A 22231-nucleotide genomic window follows, 5' to 3' on the forward strand; every position below is an offset into this window, starting at 1 on the left:
GGCAAAGTCAGGTAGGTCTGGTGCACTATAAAAGGGGCTGCTTGCCCCTCCCCCTCTCTTATCCTTTCACTCTCAGCTTCTCTCTTGCCCCTTCTTGGGCTCCTCTCCCTTCCTCTCCCTTCCCCCCTCTCTCCATATGGTCATGGCCACCTCTGCTTCTCTACAGTTATTAACATTAACTATAATCTCATGACCTCTGACCCTGCTCTGTCCACACCTCTGTCACTGAGCTGAAAGGGTTTCATGGAAGGAATTGCATCCATGGTTTGAGGCTGTGTAAAAAGTATCATCGAGAACTGCATCTAAAATCAGATTCAGGGAACAGGAATCCCCTAAATCAAAATGTATGGGAAAACAAAATTCCTGTCTAACAGTAGGGAATTCATAAATATTAATTAAATGGGAATCTTAGGTGAACACTTTAACTTCTGGTTTACAGTCAATGTTCAAAAATATTTGTTAGGGCTGTAGAGGTTACTATTTTTGTTTTATTTTATTTTATTTATTTTATTTATTTTATTTATTTTATTTTATTTTATTTTATTTTATTTTATTTTATTTTATTTTATTTTATTTTATTTTATTTTATTTTATTTTACTTTATTATATTTTTGAGACAGAGTCTATGTGGCTCTGGCTATCCTGGAACTCATTATGTAGACCACAGATCTATCTGCCTCTGTCTCAAGATTGCTGACATTAAAGGCAAGTGCCAGCAAGCCTGGCCATAGAGGTTTATTATACTCTCCTTGTGTGTGTGTGTGTGTGTGTGTGTGTGTGTGTGTGTATGTTACTTTATTTTATTTTATTATTTTATTTTATTTATTGTATTTTTATTTTATTTATTTTATTGTATTTTTATTTTATTTTATTTTTTGAGACAGAGTCTATGTGGCTCTGGTTGTCCTAGAACTCATTATGTAGACCATAGTTGTATCTGCCTCTGTCTCCAGAATGCGGAGATCAAAGTCAAGTGCCACCAGGCCTGGCCATATTGGTTTATTACACACTCAAGCCTTCCCACCCAGAGCTCAGTTCTTAATTTCAAAAGCTCAGCAGGACCAACCCCTGGCCTGTCTGTTCCTGTTCCAGAACAACCCATCCATTCCTAGACTGTGTGAAGGTCTCCTATGTCCCAGGAGTTGCATCGGAACTGGTGGTGTTTCAGACATGGCTGTCACCATGGCGGCAACTTGGATTGGTCTCCCGTCACTCTCTGCCCTGCTACGACTTCTCAACATATGTGTGTGTGTGTGTGTGTGTGTGTGTGTGGGTGGGTGGTGGTGTTGGAGGTGTTGGCGACAGCCTTGGAACACAGCCTCAGCAGAGCAGCACTTGACTGAGAGACGTCCGACTGATCATGCCGGAGCCGTGAGTTGTGGGATGCCCTCTATTCCCACCTTGGAACAGACCAGGCAGTGTTGATGACTGAACTGTGCTTTAAGGTCGGCCAATGGTCAAGCCTGTGTGGCCGCAGGGACCTTTCTTCTACAGGAGGGGAAACTGGTCACAATGTAACGAGTAAGTCCCATTCTGAGTGTGTATGTGTGTACATTGTGTGTGCAGAATGGCTGTCACTCAAAGCACTCTGACCACTGTCTTGCTGTGGGACTTCACACTCACGAGGTGTGTGACTCTTCAGGCCTCTCTGCTGGCAAATATTCATCAAGTACGCACCTTGTGACTGTGTTTCCATCGGGGTGTGTACAGAAAGCAGTGCTGTGAGAAGATTTGTTGAGGAGGGTCCCCCTTCCCGCCCCCGAGTGAGGCTGTTTAGAAAGGTGTGGGATCGAGGCCACACAGGATGAAAAAATAATTTGTGGTTCAGGGGCAGCCACTGTGTTACCAGATCCGGCCCTCACAACACAATCATCATGGCAAGCTTTCAGTGCATACTTGTGGGAAGTCCACCTGAAAGGACCTTTAGCTAAGGGACTTCCCCGCTTGCGTGTGTGTGTGTGTGTGTGTGTGTGTGTGTGTGTGTCTTGTGTGTCTGTGTATGAGTGTGTTGTTTTGTGTCTGTGTGTTAGTATGTGTTTGTATGTGTTTGTGTGTGTGGTTTTGTGTGTGTTTGTATGTGTTTGTGTGTGTGTTTTTGTGTGTGTTTTTGTGTGTATGTTTGTGTGTGTTTGTGTGTGTGTTTTTATGTGTGTTTGTATGTGTGTATGTGCATTTGTGACTGCATTTGTGTGTGTGCTTGTGTGTGTGTTTGTGTTTGTGTGTGCACATGTGAGCACGCATGCGTTTGCTGGGAAGAAATCAGAAGAAACACCACCTTCTTTAACTGACATTCCTTTTTTCTCTCATTCTCAGGGTCCCCATGGAACACACTCACCAGAAGTCTGGAAGCAGTGGGTGTGCGGTGAGGTTTTGTGGGTCTGTTATATGGGGCAGATGGCAAAAAGGAAAGAAACTGGAGCGGGTGTGGTTACCTGGGACAGTGAATTCAAAATATAAAGATTCATGTTAAGCAACACACTGGGCAACAACTCAGATTGTGTGTGGACAAGGATCCTAAGTAATATAGACCTTCTACAAATAAGTTTGTGGAACACTATATGGACAAAAAAGGAAATGATAGAAAAGAGAAAGCACTGTGTACCTTTATTTTGTGAGGAAATGATGTAGGGAAAGAAGAAAAATTTACCCAAAATAATCTAGGCATCAAAGAATGTGTTAATGGGTGTGTCAGCACACCTAATCCTCATGAGAACACTGAATGTTGAATTAGACAAAGGGGCACCTGTTCTTAAGTCAAGATTTGAAACAATAAATAGCTATATTCCAATAATCCATCAGTAATAAATACCAGTCAATCTTGCAGGTCATTTCTCTCGCTGGGCATCAGGTGAGTGGTCAGACTCTCTGATTTCTTTCCTACTTCTTGATAATAATAGTTGGAGGGAGGAGGTTAGGGGACTACCCCAGCCTCTGTAGGTAGAGGAACACAAGTCAACTGGCAGAGTTAGACGGCATAGAGAATGTACAGACAAGGCTGAGGACCAAAAAAAGAGAGAATGCCTTCAATCCAGTGAGACATCAAAGACTTTGGCAAATGCTTGAAATTTCTGCTCCCTGGATCTCAGCTCTACCATTATCTTGTAGAGATTTGGGCATGTAAGCAGCTAGATATTTTGTCTGCCTACCTATACAGGCTTATGGTAACATCAAAGATGGCCTGGCCAGGCTTGTTAACAACTGCACAGGGTACAACTTGGCTTAGGAGCCCCCAATCATGCAGCTACAGAAAACAGGAATAATGGCACAGTCCCCAAGCACTCATATGCAGTGTTCATAATCAGATGCCCTGTCATGAATTCTAGGCTCATGACTGTGGATTAAATAGTTGTCTATTGCAAACCATCATCAAAAGACTGAACAATTCATCCAACTGAAAGACTAAAACAATCCTGAGTTGGAAAAAGTACCCAGTCCGTGATCCTGACAGTTCTTTGGCTGAATTAGAAATATGTTTGACACCCAATCTGATGATTCAGGAAGCTTACAGTGTGTCATTCTCACAGACATGGTTCTCAGAGGAGATCTGAGAATGTAATGTGTCAAAATAATATTTTGCTCTGAGTTGCTATAGTCTGATAGCCACTGTATCTAGAACAACAAACTGGCATTGACAGTTGTATATCTTTACAGTTTTGCCTTGAGGATATGTTATGTTTGAAGTCCTCTGTCATAACTAAGATAGAAGGGATCTTGATCATATGTGTCTTCCAATAAATAACATATTAATGATCTAAAGTGCACATTATGTAGAAATTTCCTAGAGAGCACAAGGTGTCAATCAATTTCAACTCACTGGTAACCAACCCATAAGGGCAGCAGAGGACTGAAAATAAATCCTCCTAAAATTTAGTAGTCTTCTAATTCAGTAAAATGCTTAGGAAACTAGTGGTGTAGGGAACACAGAAACATTATTTATAAGGTGGAAGATAAGACATTGTACTTGGCCACTCCCACTACAAAGAAAGAAACACAAAAGTTAGTGTGCCTATTTGGACTCTGGAGACACCACAGTCCTCACTTGGATTTGTTACCCAGCCAGGATTCCAAGTTGCCAAGAAAGCTGACACTCTGACTGAGAGATGAAAACAAAGGGTATAGTGTATTCTCTGTATTCCATGCTCTGTCAGTCAGGCTGTGAGAAACCCATCACACCAGACACTCCCCAACAATTGTGTGTCCAAATTTGTCAACAGATGTCCAAATTCTCCATTTCCTAAACAGCTCTCATCTGTCCCTCAGTCACTTCCAACCTATTCTATAACTGAATTAATCACAGTGTACCACACCCGACTGCCTCTAAGTGTATTCAAATCTAACAACACCCCATTACGCCATGCAGATCCTATTTTCCAGGAGATGAGTGTTTTCTGGAGAGAGATAATGACCACCAAGCCTGAGCATTGGCAGTGATCTCTAGCCTGGTCTCTAGAGTCCTTCCTTGCATGGGAAGGATATAGCTGTAAAGCCCTATGTGGCCATGTAGTTACAAATTTCATATTCTCATGGAAGAGATAATTTTTTGGCCTGAATGTTAAGAATCCTAATTACAATCTCAAAATTAATCCAGAATTAGCTCACCTGTGATCCTAATTTGGCGGCTCAGAGATACAAGTTTCTGACCTGGATCTTGGCGAGGAGATTTTGATGCATGGAGTCTGTGAATTCCAGAAGATTAAGACAAGGAGATCTCCGAGTTCAAGATCATCTGGTATTAAAGTCACAGTAGCTCATGGCTTTAATCTGGGCCACACACTCTGCTGGATATTGACAGCCTTTAATCTGGGCCACGCCATCTTCTGGAGACTGACAGGCTTTAATCTGAGCCACACCCCCTGCTGGAGACTGAGAAGCCTTTAATCTGGGCCATGACCCCTGCTGGAGACGGACAGCCTTAAATCTGGGCCACACCTCTCCTGGAGACCTACATAAGGACATTGGAAGGAGGCAGACACTCTTTTCTGCCTGCTTGCCTCATGGGACTGAGCGACTGCTAGATCTTTGGACGTACATCTAGAGCTACTGCTGATCAAGGTTGGGGAGTTGGACTGCAGACTGTGAGTCCTCGAGAAACTCCCTAAATATATAGAGACTACAGATATGTTCTGTGACTCAGAAGAGCCCTGACTAATAAAAGCATTGTGATGGACAGTGGGGCACTGTGATGGACAGTGGGGCACTGTGATGGACAGTGGGGCACTGTGATGTGTCAGTGGGGTATTGTGATGGGAGAGTAGGGCATTGTGATGGGACAATGGGGCATTGTGATGTGACAGTGGGGCACTGTGATGGGATAGTGGGGCACTGTGATGGGATAGTGGGGCACTATGATCAGAGAGTGGGACATTGTGATGGGACAATGGGGCATTGTGATGGGACAATGGGGCATTGTGATGGGACAATGGGGCATTGTGATGGGACAATGGGGCATTGTGATGGGAGAGTGGGGCACTGTGATGGGACAATGGGGCATTGTGATGGGACAATGGGGCACTGTCATGGTGCAATGGGACATTGTGATGGAACAGTAGGTCACTGTGATGTGTCAATGGGGCACTGTGATGGGACAATGGGGCATTGTGATGGGACAATGGGGCATTGTGATGGGAGAGTGGGGCACTGTGATGGGACAATGGGGCATTGTGATGTGACAGTGTGTCATTGTGATGGGACAATGGGGCATTATGATGGGACAATGGGGCATTGTGATGGGAGAGAGGGGCATTGTGATAGGACAATGGGGCATTGTAATGTGACAGTATGTCATTGTGATGGGACAATGGGGAACTGTAATGTGACAATGTGTCATTGTGATGGGACAGTGGGGCGCTGTGATGGGACAGTGGGTCATTGTGATGGGACAGTGGAGCACTGTGATGTGACAATGTTTCATTGTGATGGGACAATGGGGCATTGTGATGGGACAATGGGGCACTGTGATGGGAGAGTGGGGCACTGTGATGGGACAATTGGGCATTGTGATGGGAAAATGGGGCACTGTGATGGGATAATGGGGTACTGTGATGGGACAATTGGGCATTGTGATGGGACAATGGGTCATTGTGATGGGAGAGTGGGGCATTGTGATGGGACAATGGGGAACTGTTGTGGGACAGTGGGTCATTGTGATGGGACAGTGGGGCATTGTGATGGGATAGTGTGGCACTGTGATGGGACAGTGGGACATTGTGATAGGACAAAACACCAGTATGCCAACACAGAACACAACAAATGCATTCACAGAGGTGTGATGTTTCCAAGCTATGAAGACCACTTCGGTATGGCTCTTGCCTTAATAGCCTTCTGTTTCTCTGCATTCACAGCTGTGGTACTCTGTGTCTTTGTCAAGCACCATGACACTCCTATTGTGAGGGCCAATAACAGGATCCTCAGCTCCGTATTACTCATTTCCCTCATGTTCTGTTTTCTGTGCTCCTTTTCCTTCATTAGCCATCCTAACAAAGCAACTTGTATCTTGCAGCAAATCGCATTTGGAATTGTATTCACTGTTGCTGTTTCCACAATTCTGGCCAAAACAATCACTGTGGTTCTGGCTTTCAAAATCACAGAACCAGGAAGAAAGTTGAGAAACTTCCTAGTATCTGGGACACCCAACTACATTATCCCCATATGTTCTCTATTCCAACGTATTCTGTGTGCAATATGGCTAGCAGTTTCTCCTCCCTTTGTTGATATTGATGAACATTCTGAGCATGGTCACATCACCATTGTTTGCAACAAGTGTTTGGTTACTGCATTCTACTGTGTCCTGGGATACTTGGCCTGCCTGGTCCTTGGAAGCTTCACTGTTGCTTTCTTTGCAAAGAATCTTCCTGACAGATTCAATGAAGCCAAGTTCCTAACTTTCAGCCTGCTTGTGTTCTGCAGTGTCTGGGTCACCTTCCTCCCTGTCTACCATAGCACCAAGGGCAAGGTCATGGTTGCTGTGGAGATCTTCTCCATCTTGGCATCCAGTGCACGGATGCTTGGATGCATCTTTGTACCCAAGGTCTACATCATTTTAAAAAGACCTGAGAGAAATTCTATCCAAAAGATCAGGGAGAAATCATATTTTTGAATAAATAATTCAGGAACTCTATCAAATGTTGACACAAACCTATAATTAATGGATCACAGTGCATGTATCTAGTTTTGAAATCACTCTCACTGGCTCCTCTATTGATGACTAGAAATATCATATCTGCCAATCTTCTGTACATTATTCATAAAATCTTTACCCCTTGACTTGCTTTGTTTACTCTGGAAGAAATAAAATTCTCAAATCCTTACTACAAATTTATTCATCATATTGCTTTTGTGGATATTTCTCCCCTGGTATCTTCCAAGAAAATCTGATAAGAGATCTGTTTCTATGACCTTGTATAGAAAGTGAGTAACAGAACAGACATAGCTACAAATAGAAACCACGTATCAAATCAAACATACAAATTAACTAAATAATCTACATAGATGAAATCAGAACACAATTTCTTATTTTCAGTAGGACCTCATATATAACAGAGCATTGCCTGTTTTTTCACCTATTCTTCAGTATATTGGCCAGTAGTCTGAGGCAAAGAAATTCTTTATCTGCTCTCCAGGACAAAATATTATATGGAACATTGGGTGGAAACTGTGGAACTCAGTGGTTGAATTATGGAATAGCTGGAATAGGCTGACGGATAGGGTGACCCTTAGGAAGGCCAACAATCTCAACTACCCCAGACAACCAAGATCTCTCACACACTATGCCACTAACCAGGCAGCATAAACCAGCTGACATGAGGCCCTCACATATATGGTATAGGACGGCCTGGTTTGTCCTCAGTGGGAGAAGACACATTTAAGCCCCTGAGAGATGTGAGGCCCCAGGGATTGGGATGGTCTGGGAGTTGGGAGGTGTGGATATCCTCTTGGAGATGGGGGAGGAGGTAGGGGAGGAGGAAGAGTAAGGGGGAAGCTCCCAAGGCCCAAGCCCCAGCCGGTTATTGGCTCTGCCAAGCATGTTCCTGGGTTTGAGAAGAGCTATGTCAGTCTATATACATGAGGACCTTTTGGAAAGACATGCTGGATGAGGCTAGCCCTCCATACAATAGCTTCTCTCTCTCTCTCTCTCTCTCTCTCTCTCTCTCTCTCTCTCTCTCTCTCTCTCTCTCTCTCTCTCTCTCTCTTTCTCTCTCTCTCCAAACCCCTATCAATTATAATTTTTTTCAGTTACATTACAAATGTCGCCCAACTCTCCTGTTCCACCTCCCAGCATTCTTTACCCCCTCCCCCTCCCCTTTTACTTTGAGAGGTGCTCCATCACCCCACCTCCACTCCTGCTATCCACGCACCCAGAACCACCTCACATCTGCCGTTCTCCTTGATGACATCAAGTCTCTGCAGGATTAGGTGTATAGTCTCCCACTGAGGACACACAATGCGGTACTCTGCTACATATGTTCCTGCGGCAATGCACCCGTCCATACATGCTCTGTGGTGGATTGCTTAGTCTCTGTGAGATCCCAGGAATCTGGGTTACTAGACACTGTTGGTCTTCTTAAGGGATTGGCGTCTCTCAGAGCCTCTTCATTCCTTCCCCTAAGTCATCCCCTGACTCTGACCTGAGTCCAATGATTGACTGTAAGTATTTGCATCTGTCTCAGTTGTTGTTAGAGCCTTTCAGAAGACAGTCATGCTCAGCTCCTGACTGCGAGTGCATAGGTGTTTTTCCCTCTCAAATGGCTGTCAGCTAGTGTAGTCTTTCCACTGAGGCAGAACTGTGCTTTTCTCAATTAGAGAATGAGCCCTTGAGGCACACCAGGCCTTAATGTTGGTTGTGATGTTGTAATGACCCATGGAAATGCTTATGACAGTCCTGATTTTTGATATGGGCATGTGCCAAGCAAATGGACATTTGTGTTGTACATTACAGTTGCCTCACCTGTTATGGTTTGCAGCCATATATCTCGAGAAACCTGGTCAACAAATATGTGAATCCTAGCATCCTAGTCTCTAGCCAGACTGCTTAGCACACTACTCATCTGTGGGGTGTTTTTTGAGGCAGTCCTCTATCAAATTAATGCTACTTACTGTCACTATTGCCTAAGGTTGGTAAGTCCTTTACATTATAAATTCTACTCTTCTACATGACAGGTTAATATTGTTGTGCTCCCCAATATATGAGATGCCTTTTAACTGCTCTACCCAATTAACTGCAGGTGGATCTTACACATAAGTGGCAAATGTTGAGGGCAGGACTTGTATAAGAATCAAGACAAACTAGGGTTGTCCATGTTTGTCATCCTGCCCATGACATTTCTAAAAGCAAGCCCCTGGTCCAAATGTTTGGAGCAGATTCAGCCCTGGTAGTGAAGTTATTCAGAGGTCACCACCTGATGTACCAAATGAGGGGCACCACAAGGGACCACAAAGATGGCCACATCTGGGTACATGTGACTGATGCTTCCCATCCAGCGCCAGGGAGGACCCACCACCCCAGCTCCAGTGCTAACCCACTTTCTCCTCTTCATGGAGATAGACCCTGTGCTCAACGTGTGTCAAAAATCGAACTTTCTTGAGGTCACCACACAGCAGCCAAGAACATCATTCAAAGCAGGACACAGAGAGTCATTCAAGCCGGTTAAGCTAAAACAAACTTCAACAAGGCACCAGGAAGAACCTCCCTCTCAGTCTGATTGGCAGGTCTGCCTGGTATCCTTGATTGGCCAGTGATTCTTACCTGTCCTCAAGGTTAGATTGTGCTTCCAGTCCTGTGCTAGACCTTTCTTATATCTCAGGTCAGGTTTGTACTCCCATAGCATTTGTGCCTGTCCTCCAAGAATGTCATCCATCTGCACCCCCACCCAGCCCTGGAGGAGGATACACCATTGCAACTGAGGCTCTGAGGGGTTGTTCAGCTGCTTTCTCTTCCCCTTTGTGGGCAGTGATCCTGCACTCATCGTGACCTGACTTCATAGCTTGTTTGAGAATTCTGCACAGCATTTTCCCTTCTTCTTTCTGATATCTAGGGGGATAACCTGTTACATGACTTCCACTGGAGGTATAAAGCTGGCCCATCAGAAAAAGGAGCTCAGTTAAGACCCAAGGCTCTTAACATTAAAGAGGGATTTTAGGAAACATGTGCTTGCTATGTGGCTTCATACAATTCCCTTCTACTAGATGATACATATGAATAAAACCTGGGAGAAAACCAGGAAACATGACAAACAGTGTGGAACACTACTTATAGTCAGCACATCTTTCTCAATTGCCAAGTGGGGAAAAAACCCACAGTTGTGTTAGCACAGATTCTCTAGATCAAAATATCTCATAGAGAAGGTGAATTTTTCTGTGTATGTAGAAAGAAGATTTATTATCTTCTCAACTCAGAGACAGTTGTCCTCTTCTTCTAATATTGTCTTTTGTCAAGGGAAACTTCAAAATCAAGGACTTTTCTTCCTGTGAAATGGAGCTGCAATTTCCCTGATCCCAGCATGAAGCCAGAAAAGAAAACTCTTGTTTCCTAAAGTCACTACTTAAAGTTAATAGCCTGGGCACCCTTCCCCTTGTGAGTCAGATTGATAACTTTAGTGCACCTGAGGATTGGGCTTTGCAACTTATTAACTTTGATCACATGAAGGGGAAGGCAAATGCTCTGAGGAAAGCTCAGGCAAGGTCTGAATTTAGGTCCTGTCAATGCAGGGTCATTGCTAACAAGGAGAGTAGCAGGCAGCTGAATCACCTGAGGTGGAATAGTGGGGTCCTTCCATAGGGCTGCTTGGTGTGAAAGTCCTCTTGCAAGGCAGGGCACAAATGCTAAGTGAGTGCATTCCACTCCTAAGATCTGTAAAAAATTTCACCCTGGACTAGAGGCACAATTTAACTGTAAGGAGTGGTAAGGCTTACTGGCCAATCTAGAACTCAAGCCAGACCTGCCATTCAAAGAAAGAGGTGGGATCTTCCGGGTACCTTTCTTCAAGTTCCCTGTGGCTTTGCAGACCAGGATAGTTCACTGCTTCCTGCTTGGAGCTCTGCTGTTCTGTGTTGTGCTGTGAGGGGACCTCGGGGAAGCCCTGAAATCTGAACATGGTAAGCACAGTTTCTTCCCGCAATGGGGAGGAACAGGTGGCTGATCAGAGGGTGCTGAGGTGCAGGCTCATATCAGTGGTTGGATGGGAAACATCAGCTAGATATGACTACCTGTGCGGTTTCTACTGATGCTTCTTACTTGCTAAATAAGATGGTGACCTCTGAATAACATTACTATCAAGGCTGGATCTTCCCACACCATTTGTACCATTGGTTTGCTTGTAGAACCATCATGGATGCTTTTCTTGATTCTGAAGGATATGTCCAAAACATTTTGTGTTTTATACAACCCATTGAGAGGGCAGGAATGAAACTAACAGGTCTATTTTAACCTATGATTTGTTTTTGTTTCATTTTTATTGCAGTTTTCATATGTCTTTACATGTATAGTGTTTTAGATATTTTGTGGCAAGGAAATTTTTTTTGTTTCACTCTATTTGGTATTTTGGATGCTTCATGTACCTTAATAGGAATATTTATCTTTAGTTTAGAAATTATTCATGTAAGATTTCATTAAAACTATTTTCTTGACCTTTGAGCTGATATTCGTTCATTACAGTCAATTGAAGTCTTTGCTTTTGATACATTGCGGTGTTCCTCATTATTTAGTTCCAGTAAAATTTTATACACAAATTCTTTTTTTTTTGACTAATAAGTCCATTTATTCTATTTATCTTACTTTCTTGTTCGGTGTGTGTGAACCTTGCCTCTGTAGTTGTCAACGTGCAGGCAATTTCAATGGCCTGCTCTCAGGGACTGAGTACCTGCTTAAGTCATTACCTGCCTCCATCAGCTGCTGCTGTTGTCAGGTGTGCTTTATATACATGGAGCACTAGCTTCAGCTGCTCTCTATATTTGTTCCCTCTTTCTGTTCTCTACACAAGCCCCTGCTATAGTCTTTCAATATTCTCATCCCAGGCTCTCTGCTCCCTATCTGTGTTCCAGTCCCCAGGTCCTCTTGTGCACCCTATCCCTTCCCCAAGTTGTCACTCCTCTCCTTTCCACAAAACAACTTTTTTATCAGAACTCTTGCACGTTTTAATTTTTGAGGACCTGCTGTGACAGGACACCTTGGATTTCTTGTTGACATATTTTCCTGGCTTATGCTAATTATATTCCTATGCTGATATCTAAGTATCTGGGTTTGTGGTGATAATATGTCTAGATACTTGTGTCTGGGTTTGTCTTGTTTAGGTGGTAATTTTATTCCCAAGGTATTGTTTGCTCTCTGTATTATCAGAGAATGTTGACTAGGTTTTTCCCATTTACTGAACTGTTTGGCGGGTACTTTCAAGAGGGAATGCTTGCTCATGGCGAAAGCTGGCAGAAGTCTCAGGCAGGAAATTATGATCTTAACAATCCACCAGGAGACTTAGTCAGGATATAGGTTATGCTGTCTCTGGTTTTTGTACAGTGTTAGGTAGAGCTGTGTAAATTGCATGTGGGATAATAAATAGTGTGGTGAATCTTATGGAAAGCCTAACTTTTCTCCCGGCAGGCATGGCATGTGGTTGAAAAAGGAGTGTACACTCCTGTCTACTGGAAGAGGAAGGGTTTATTCTTTACCATTTTTATATTGGAAAGATAGGACTTGCTTTCTGATTTTAAAAGATTCGACTTTCTAGATATTGCCTTGAGTGTCAGAAGACACTTTAGACATTTGAACCATGTAGGAGCTCCAGCAGACTATTAGGATCACTGTAGACTGAATGCATTTTCATCACAGGATGAACATAAGCCTATAGCATCCATGGTCAGAATGCTGTTTATTGGGTCCCCAGGGTATCACCACAACGTGGGGCTTCAATTGTCCGCTTGGTTAAATGCATCCTCTCCCAATGAGGCCAGACATTGGAGTCCAGTTAAAGGAACAGAAACCAAAGATATGCAGCAGCTTTAGGGACACCGCCTATTCCAGTTGTTGGAGGACCCTCATGAAGGCTAACCCGAACTTCTGCTACTTATGTGCCAGGGGCCTTAGTACAACCGGTGTCTGCTATTTGGTTGGTGGCTCAGTCTCTCATTGTCCCCAATGTTATAGGTTAGTTGAGTCTACTAGACTACCTGTGGAGTTCCTACCATCTTCAGGGCTTTCAATTCTTCCCCAACTCTTCCTTAAGCATCTACAAGGTCCATCCCTTGTTTACTTTGGTTTTCTGCATCTATTTCAGTCAGCTGCTGGGTGAAGCCTCTCATTGGACACTTATGAAAGTCTCCTATCTGGGAGCATAACATTGTAACCATAATAATGTTAAGGATTGGAGATTGCCCATAAGGTGTGTCTCTAGCTGGACGAGGTTTCATTGGGCCTTCAATCATCCTGTGCTCTAGGTGTGTTCCTGATTTTCTATTAGGCGGGAAACATTTTGTTCTGTGTGTCTACTGTGCTGTAGTTGAAACTGATCCTTCAGCTTTCTTCTCATGCTCCCATACAGTCAATATTTAAACTCTGTCCCTGAATCACATAAGATGCTTCAGCCCTATTTGCAATTAATGCTAAGTTATTTTGCAAGCCCGGGGGCTTAATTTTTTTTAATTTTATTCCTTCGTTTTTGTTTTTCAACACAAATTCTCTCTGTGAAATCCTTCCTGTCCTCATAGTCGACATAGGGACCACATAAGCCACCTGACATGTTTTTGCGCAATAAGTATATATTTTTGCGCAACTTTTAATCCTCATGTTTCACTTTGAAATTTGGCCAAATATATAGGTTATATACTATTTCTCAAGTTGATATGTGTTCATTACATCAATACTAGCAGAGTATTCAGAGTCCTTGGATTCCAGGTGTGTGATGTTCTTCCGCACACTTGTGACTCTTCTGAAATGTTTGAATAAATAATATTTTGCCTATGTATAGGAATATGTATATCATATGTTTCTTCTTTACACTTGTCATAAGATGATCTCAGAATTCTTGATCTTGAAGTAATTAGTAGTTGATAGTCCCCATGTGTATCTGAGAAATTGACAAACACAATGTGGAAGACCAGCTAGAGCTTTCCACTGCTGAGCTCTTTCTCCTGCCTTACATTGCTTATTTATGATCAAAATTTATATTATTATAGTTTCATCTGTTCATTTGTAACTGTTTAAGCATGCATTGCGTTTTAATAAAATTTTATTAATGTTATAGTATAAATTGTTGCACTTCATGCTTGTACAAGATGAGTACGGATCTGAAGTGAATGTATAGTTCTTGGTGGGAACTTTTAGTAAAGAACTGTGAGTTCTCTATCATTTTTGTTTCCTTGTTTGATTTTTGTAGGGATTAAGGGTCTTAATATATAACTTTTGGTCTCATAGAACATATTACATAGGCCATGCCAGCATCCAGCTGTATGACATACGCCTGCCTGTACCTCTATGACTAAGGACATGTGCAAATACACTCAGTTTACCCATCACACTTGTAGTTAGTAATTGTTCATACAATTTTTCAGATGTCTGATCAGTATTGTGGATGTTTCCTGTGCATTTCCCTCTCAATTGTCATTTCCCTGTCAGGGCTGTATGTTATTCAAATTGTTCAAAAACAAGACATATGAATTTTATAATTCAAGCTCTTTCTAAAATGACACAGTGATTGTAAATTCTGAGTCAGTATATAAGTGGAGCAAGTGCCAAAATTATATGAATATATTCTCAAAAAAGCGTGTATTCTTTTACATTGATGTTAGTATCATGCTTTGTGTTGTACACATGCATGGGATATTTAGGATACAGTGACTTTTGATGATGTGCATGTAAACTTCACTGAGGAAGAGTGGAATTTGCTGGATCCTTCCCAGAAGAATCTCTACAAAGATGTGATGTTGGAAACCTACCTGAATCTCAACGCTATAGGTAAAACTGTTATTTTTTCTAAAGGAAACAAATGTTTATTGGTTATTGATGATCTATCATTTTAATTGTGAATAGTGAAGATTGGGCTGAATAATTCAGTTTCACTAAATTTTCATTGTAACTTTCATGGTGCAGTGAAAATTCACAGTACCTTGATTATTTCCTAATTTCCAATAGTATATCATTCATTTCTGGTACTGTATTTTAGGCTATAATTGGGAAGACCATCATCTTGAAGAACATTTTCAAAGTATTAGAAGACATGAAAGGTAATTTTCATGTGCAAACTGATACAAATTTGTCTCTGAGGAAATTTTAATATCTTAAGGAATCTCCAGCAAAAACAAGAGTGTAAAGTAACAGTCCTTTAACTGTAGTTATGATTATAATATTCTTACAAAACCATGTACCTCAAGGTCTGATACCTGCTTTGGGTATCCGTTTGATAAGTAGCTTCTTTAGAGCTATACTCTGGACCTGCCAATCTGTAGTGTCTCATAGTATTTATAAACTGCACATTGAATAGTGATAAATTTATATCCAAAACATTTTAATAAGAAAATCATCCACAGAAAATTTGGTGATACTCATATTCTTGTATTAATATGGTTCAGCTTGGTGAGAGTGAATTTTATGAGAATCAAGAATATTGTTGTGGAGAAACATTAGTACATATTGCACATGTTATGAGAAACAAAAATTCAAACAGTGTGAATGCAATATGTAAACCTTTCATTTATCATTCTTTTATTAGGTATATCATGTGTCACAATGGATAATAATCATGTGAGCATAGGGATATGTAAAGAAGAAACATAATTTTTTTTTTCTAAAACAAGAAGATATATAGTATTCTGCCTTTGAAAGAAATTAGGAATATGAAAGACATTTGTAATTAGTTGGGTTTGTAGCTTTACAGGGAATATCCCAAAACTCAATAGTGTAAAAAAATCTTTATGGGTACTAGGAATTTGGATTTTTTTCTGTGTGTCCTGGTTCCCAGTTGCATGTGTTGTAATTCACACTAGAGGAAAATTATGAATACAATTAGTGTTATACAGATCAGAGTTTTTCTAACTTTATTCAGATAGCTAAAATACATCATGTAAAAAGAGGGTGTTATAAATATGAGCCATGTAATAACCATCAGAGGTGTCTTGAACAACTAATGATGAGTGAGAACACCATGAACATATAAAGTGCTAAAACCTTAAGATCTGATGATTCTTTACCATTAGACAAATTGTATTTGATCATATTGATTACATGATTGATCAGAGTAATGAATGTCGTCAAGATTTCACATATGCTAATTATCATTGCAGGCATGTAAGAAGATATACTGGAGTGAAACTCTATGAGTGTAATATATGTGGTAAAGCTTTTACAAGATCATGTCATCTCCAATATCATAAAACAGCACATACTGGAGAGAAACCTGATGGATGTAATCAATGTGGTAAAGCCTTTGCAAGACTCAGTGATTTCCAAAAGCATAAAATGACACATACTGGAGAGAAAACTTTTGAATGTAATCAATGTGGTAAAGCCTTTGCAGCTCACAGTTATCTACAAAGACATAAAAGATCACATACAGGAAAGAAACCTTATAAATGTAATAAATGTGGTAAAACCTTTGCACATCAGAGTACTTTCCAATATCATAAAAGAACACATACTGGAGATAAACCTTATGAATGTAATCAATGTGGTAAAGCCTTTGCATGTCACAGTTATCTCCAAAGACATAAAATGACACATACTGGAGAGAAACCTTATGAGTGCAATCAATGTGGTAAAGCCTTTGCACAGCGCAGTCATCTCCAATATCATAAAAGAACACATACTGGAGAGAAACCTTATGAATGTAATCAATGTGGTAAAGCCTTTGCATGTCACAGTGAGCTCCAAAGACATAAAAGAACACATACTGGAGAGAAACCTTATGAATGCAATCAATGTGGTAAAGCCTTTGCATGTCACAGCAATCTCCAAAGACATAAAAAAACACATACTGGAGAGAAACCTTATGAATGTAAATGATGTGGTAAAGCATTTACAAGACCCAGTCATCTCCAGTATCATAAAAGAACACACACCAGACAGAAACCTTATTAATGTAATCAATGTGGTAAAGTGTTTTCACTAGGGATAAGTCTCCTAATTCTGTGTGCTGGAGAGAAACATAATGAATATGATCATGAATGAAATGGGAATTAGGAGGGTATCATAGTAGGATATGATAGACATGGGTGCTTGGGATTATTTCCACTCTGGAGTTGGTTTTTTTGATGCTTTGGCAAAGAAGTTTCCTGCCCTTGTCTGAAGAGTTTCCTTGAGGTTAAAGTAAAGCTGTTTACATTAATTTTATTCATAAAGTAAGTCATGAAAATCACCACATAGAATTTGGCCTGAAAGTTTTTAACAAGCATAGAAACTAGGAAAGGAAAAATAAAAAATAAAGAAAGGTTCAAAATACAAGGCATCATCAGGAGGTTGAATGAAGTTTAATCTTGTGATCAAGGATATTCAATGGCATTAAAGGAATGGTTACATTAGGACAAGATTGCATTCAGCTAAACATACGGGTTTGCAGTTGTATGAAAGAGAACTGTATCAACTTAGGAACTATTATTACCTGGATACTGTTTTGATGTAGACACATGAAGATACAATTATGTGTCAAATCGCCAAGAGATAGATTTGGATTCTGGGTTCTGAATTTAAAATATAAAGAGAAAGGCTTAGTTCCAGGCATGGTGTTCCATGCTTTTTAACCCACCATTCACGAGACAGAGTCATGCAGATCTTTGAGATCAAAGTAGATCTCTAAGCAAGTTCCAGGAAAGCCAAGATTAGGCAGTGATATATTTGAAATATTGAAAGCTGCTGATAATGGAATAGAAGGAGCCATGTTCCAGCCCCAGTAAGCACCAGAACTCCGAGAATTTTATCATGAAGTGGTGTTGAATATTGTCAGAGAATTTTACATTACCTCATGAGATGATCAATTCTTGATTTTTCTTACACTTTAATCCCATTTTGTTGAACCATCACTGTTTCTAGAATGAAGCCTTCCTCATTGTTAATGGTGGACGATCTTTTGATGTGTTTTATATTTTATTTTATTTGTTTTATCTTTTAGGTATTTTTGAAACTGTGGTTTTAGGGATAATTGGGCTGTAATTCTCTTTAACTGCTCAGTCTTTCCTGACTGGATATATGAGTAATCAGGGGTTCAGAAAATTAATTGACTAATATTTATTTTGTTTCTATATTGTTGAATACACTGAATTCTTGTTAAATCCTCTTTGAAAGTCCGGTAGGACTCTACCCTAAAACTCATTGACGTGGGCTCATACTGGGGACATATTTTTAATGAATTCTGATTTCCTTCATGTTTATGTCAGTTTAAGTTGTTTTTCTCTAGTTTAGTTTTGGGATGTGGAATCTATTGAGGAAGTTAGCTATTTCTTTTAGAATTTCCAAGTTGGTGGAATGCACCCTTTTTAAACGATGTCTTTACTACTCTCTGGATTTCTTCATTACCTGTTATTTAATCCCCCATTTCATTTTAGATTTCATTAATTTGTATATTCTTTATCTTTTAATAGGGGTTTGTTTATCTTGTCTAATAAAAGGATCAAAAGACCAACTCCATGTTTCATTAATTCTTTGAATTGTTCTCTTACTATTTTATCAATTTCATCCCCGAACTTGAAAATTTCTTGATGTTGCCTCCTTGTTTTCTTTGCTCCCTCACTTCTTTCTGTTGTAGCCTTTAAAACATGCTGTTAAATTGCCAGCATGGGAGTTCTCCAATTTTTTCATGTAGGCATTTTGTGCTGTGAACTTTCTTTTAGCTCCACTTTCATTTTCTTTGTGTTCCATGAGATTGTGCATGTTACATATTCATTTCCCATGAACTCTAGAAAGTCTCTGATTTCTTCCTTTATTTCTGTGTAGATGCATTTTCTCTCAAACATTAGTTTGTAGTCAGTCAGATGTCCTCCCTCATCTCTTACAACACCGAGACATCAACAGGTTTTTGGCCCAGATCATATTTTTTGTCTCATCAGAGAGTGTGGGGACTCCTGGGTCTGGTGCAATCAAGGATATGAGGAACCCGATTTCTAGGGCCCACCCACTGGGCTTTCTTGTTGCTCTCTGGGATGGATTTTAGTCCTTCCCCATCAGAAGGGTCCTCTCCTTATAAATGGTCCCATGGAAATGAGAGGTAGCAATGGTACACCAGCCCTCTGTGCCTTGACCCTGGGGAAAAGATAACCTTACCACAGTGAGGAAGGCACACCTAAGTCTATGAACCCACAGGAAGCAGACACATCAGAACCGGAAGTGACAATTTGAAGAACAGGAAGTGTCCATGCCACACCAAGAAGTGGTTGTGATGTCACAGGAAGGGACTGACCCTAACGGAAAGTGAGTGTATATCACAGCAATTGTCTCAAGTTTTAGAGAAAGTGTCCATGCTATGACCGGAAGTGAACGTCACTGTCACAGGAAGTGGCTGTGGCTGGATATGAAGTGACTGTAACATAATAGGAAGTGTTGTTACACCACAGGAAGTGGCTCTAATGACTTTAATGTCCTTTCTTATATCTAATGACATTTTCAGAGCTACCAGTTCAGCTTCCTGGGCTGACATTCACAAAAGAACAGACATGAAATGCAGTCACTGATTAGTGGATATTAGCTCAGAAGCTCTGAATACCCAAGACACAATTCACATATCAAATGATTCCCAAGAAGAAGGAAGGAGAGGTCCCTGGTCCTCGAAAGGCTTGATGCAGCATTGTAGGGGAGTACCAGGACAGGGAAGTAGGAGGGGGTTTGATCAGAGAATGGGCAGAGGGAAGAGGGCTTATGCTACTTCTGGGGAGGGGGGAACTGGGAAACAGAAAATCATTTGGAATTTAAACAAAGAATATAGAAAATAAAAAATTTTAAAAAGAAAACAAAACAAAAAAAAAAAAAGGTCTCACCTTCCCCTTACGTAGTTTTGAATCTTCTACCCCAAAGGCAACAAGATATGCTGACGTGGGTGTTCCTCTGCCCCTCCCCCCTCCCCCTGGTATAAAGGCAACACATAACAACCAAGTAGAGCATCTTTGAGGTAAACCATGGCCTCTATCCTGCAGAAGTGCTCAATCAAATCTACGAGTGAATACAAGCTGATATTAAAAGGCCACTTCTTCCAAGTAAGCGAACTGTCAGGTGAGCCATGCTGGACGGAATCGTGGCATCGTGGAAGGACGAGTTAGTGCAGTCATGACAGGAGCGCCTAGAGCCACTCACAGCCTGGAGGAGAGTGTGACCAGAGGCCCTGAGCCCAGAGTGACTACGCGCCACACAGCACAGGATGCTCCGGGCTGCCCCGGGCTGCCCGTGCTCATGAAAGGGCACAGAGAGAACCTCAGGAAGGAAGTGGCTGTGTGAGGTGAGGCGCAGCGCTACAAGGTGCCCTCGAGCTGTGCAAGGCAGGACCCAAGCTGCAGGAGACCAGCCTCAGAGCGCTAAGGTCTGGGGAGGAGGGAAGGGGGTGAGGACCATGAGAAGGCACCGTTCACAGTCGAAGCCCTCTGTGTCCTCATCTTGTCCAAATGCAAATGTGACTGAAGGGGTGCCCTGGCATAGAACCACACACTCACAACGTCTTGTTCTCAGAGCACAATCCAGGGCACCCCTGGGTGACAAACTTCACATAGGACAGTCACTGAGAGGACTTGGGGATCCAGACATCTAAGAATTCATCTGCCCGAGAATATGGGGCACCACACCCAGCATCTTTTGACAGAAAGTGAATATTCCCATCTGCAGAAGATGGACAGCAATACCCATCAGATGCTTCACTGTGTATGATTTTTCATGGTTGTGGTACTTTATCACAACAATAGAAACATCACCTAACACCTGAAACAACAGAATTCATGCCCCAGAGTTCTAGACAGCCAAGATGTCCGTCCACAGAGCCAGGCCTCTGTGAGGCTGCTGGGAGAGCTCCCAGGGGTCCGGGATACTTGATACTGTTGGCCTTCTTAAGGGATTGGCATCCCATCCCATCGTTCAATCGGAACTGGTGGAAGTTCACACATGCTGTCACCATGAAGGCAGCTTGGACTGGTCTCCGCCCCTCTCTGCCCTGCTAGGACTTCTCAACAGGTGTGGTTGGTGTGGAGGTGTTGGCAATGGCTTTGGAACACAGCCTCAGAAAAGTAGCTCTGGACTGAAAGCCAGCCAACTTATGATGCCAGAGCCATGAGTTCTAGAATGCATTCTATTCCCACCTTGGAACAGAGCAGGCAGTGTTGTTGACTGAATTGTGCTTTAAGGTCAGCCAATGGTCAAGCCTGTGTGGCCGCAGGGACCTTTCTTCTGCAGGAGGGGAACCTGGTCACAATGTAACGAGTAAGTCCCATTGTGTGTTCATTGCGTATCCAGAATGGCTTTCACTCAAAGCATTATGACTACAGAGTCTTTGTGTGGGACTTCACACTCATGAGATGTGTGATTCTTGAGGCCTCTCTGCTGACAAATATTCACCAAGAGCTCACCTTGTGTTTCCATCGGGGTGTGTACAGAAAGCAGATGCCGTGAGAAGATTTGTTGAGCAGGGTTCTCCTGACCCCGTGAGACTGTTTAGAAAGGTGTGGGGTCAGGGCCACACAGGAAGAAACAGCTACTTGTGAGTAGCCTGTCCTACAAAGTGAGTTCCATCGACGTGAGAAGAGATTTGTGGTGCTAGGGAAATGTTAGTGATCTACAAAATAACAGACAGGAGCCGAACTGGTGTAACTTATATTATATTATGGTTGTTATTTATTTTATTTTATTTTATTTTATTTTATTTTATTTTATTTTATTTTATTTTATTTTATTTTATTCGAGTTATCTTGGTCCCTTCCAAGGAACCACTCTCATGCAGGATGGTTGTGGTGGTTGAGGGCAATGCAGGAACCAGAGTCAAGGAATGAGGCCTGGCAAGAAGGCTAAAGTCTCCATGTGCAGACCCTAAGTCCTCCTACAGAGCTGCAGTCCAGAAAGTTCTTCACCACAGGGGGTGCTGCGGCACGGAGTTCCAGGTGATGGGGACCTCAGTACTCCTCCTGTGAACCCGCTTCTCTAATAGCTATGACTTGTCCCTCAAGCCATCTTCCTTAGGCTGTCAGCAGGCCCGGGTTGTTTTCCGAAGGTGATTTGAAACCACATGTGTGTTTTTGTGACTCTGAACATTCACTGTGCTGACAGGATTATGCTGTGCCGGGAGAACAGAGG

General features: G+C 41.8%; 1 protein-coding gene across 1 annotated transcript in view; it reads left to right on the forward strand.

Moving 5' to 3' along the window:
* Nucleotides 1-16981, forward strand: part of LOC127672651 (zinc finger protein 431-like) — a 51527-nt gene extending 34546 nt beyond the window's left edge. The window contains exon 4 of the mRNA XM_052167957.1: nucleotides 16420-16981. Within this exon, the coding sequence (XP_052023917.1) occupies nucleotides 16420-16981 (562 nt within the window). The remainder of the gene's footprint in view (nucleotides 1-16419) is intronic.
* The last annotated feature ends 5250 nt before the right edge of the window (nucleotides 16982-22231 follow it).

This window comes from Apodemus sylvaticus, chromosome 22, assembly GCF_947179515.1.
Source record: "Apodemus sylvaticus chromosome 22, mApoSyl1.1, whole genome shotgun sequence".
NCBI classification, from domain to species: Eukaryota; Metazoa; Chordata; class Mammalia; order Rodentia; family Muridae; genus Apodemus; species Apodemus sylvaticus.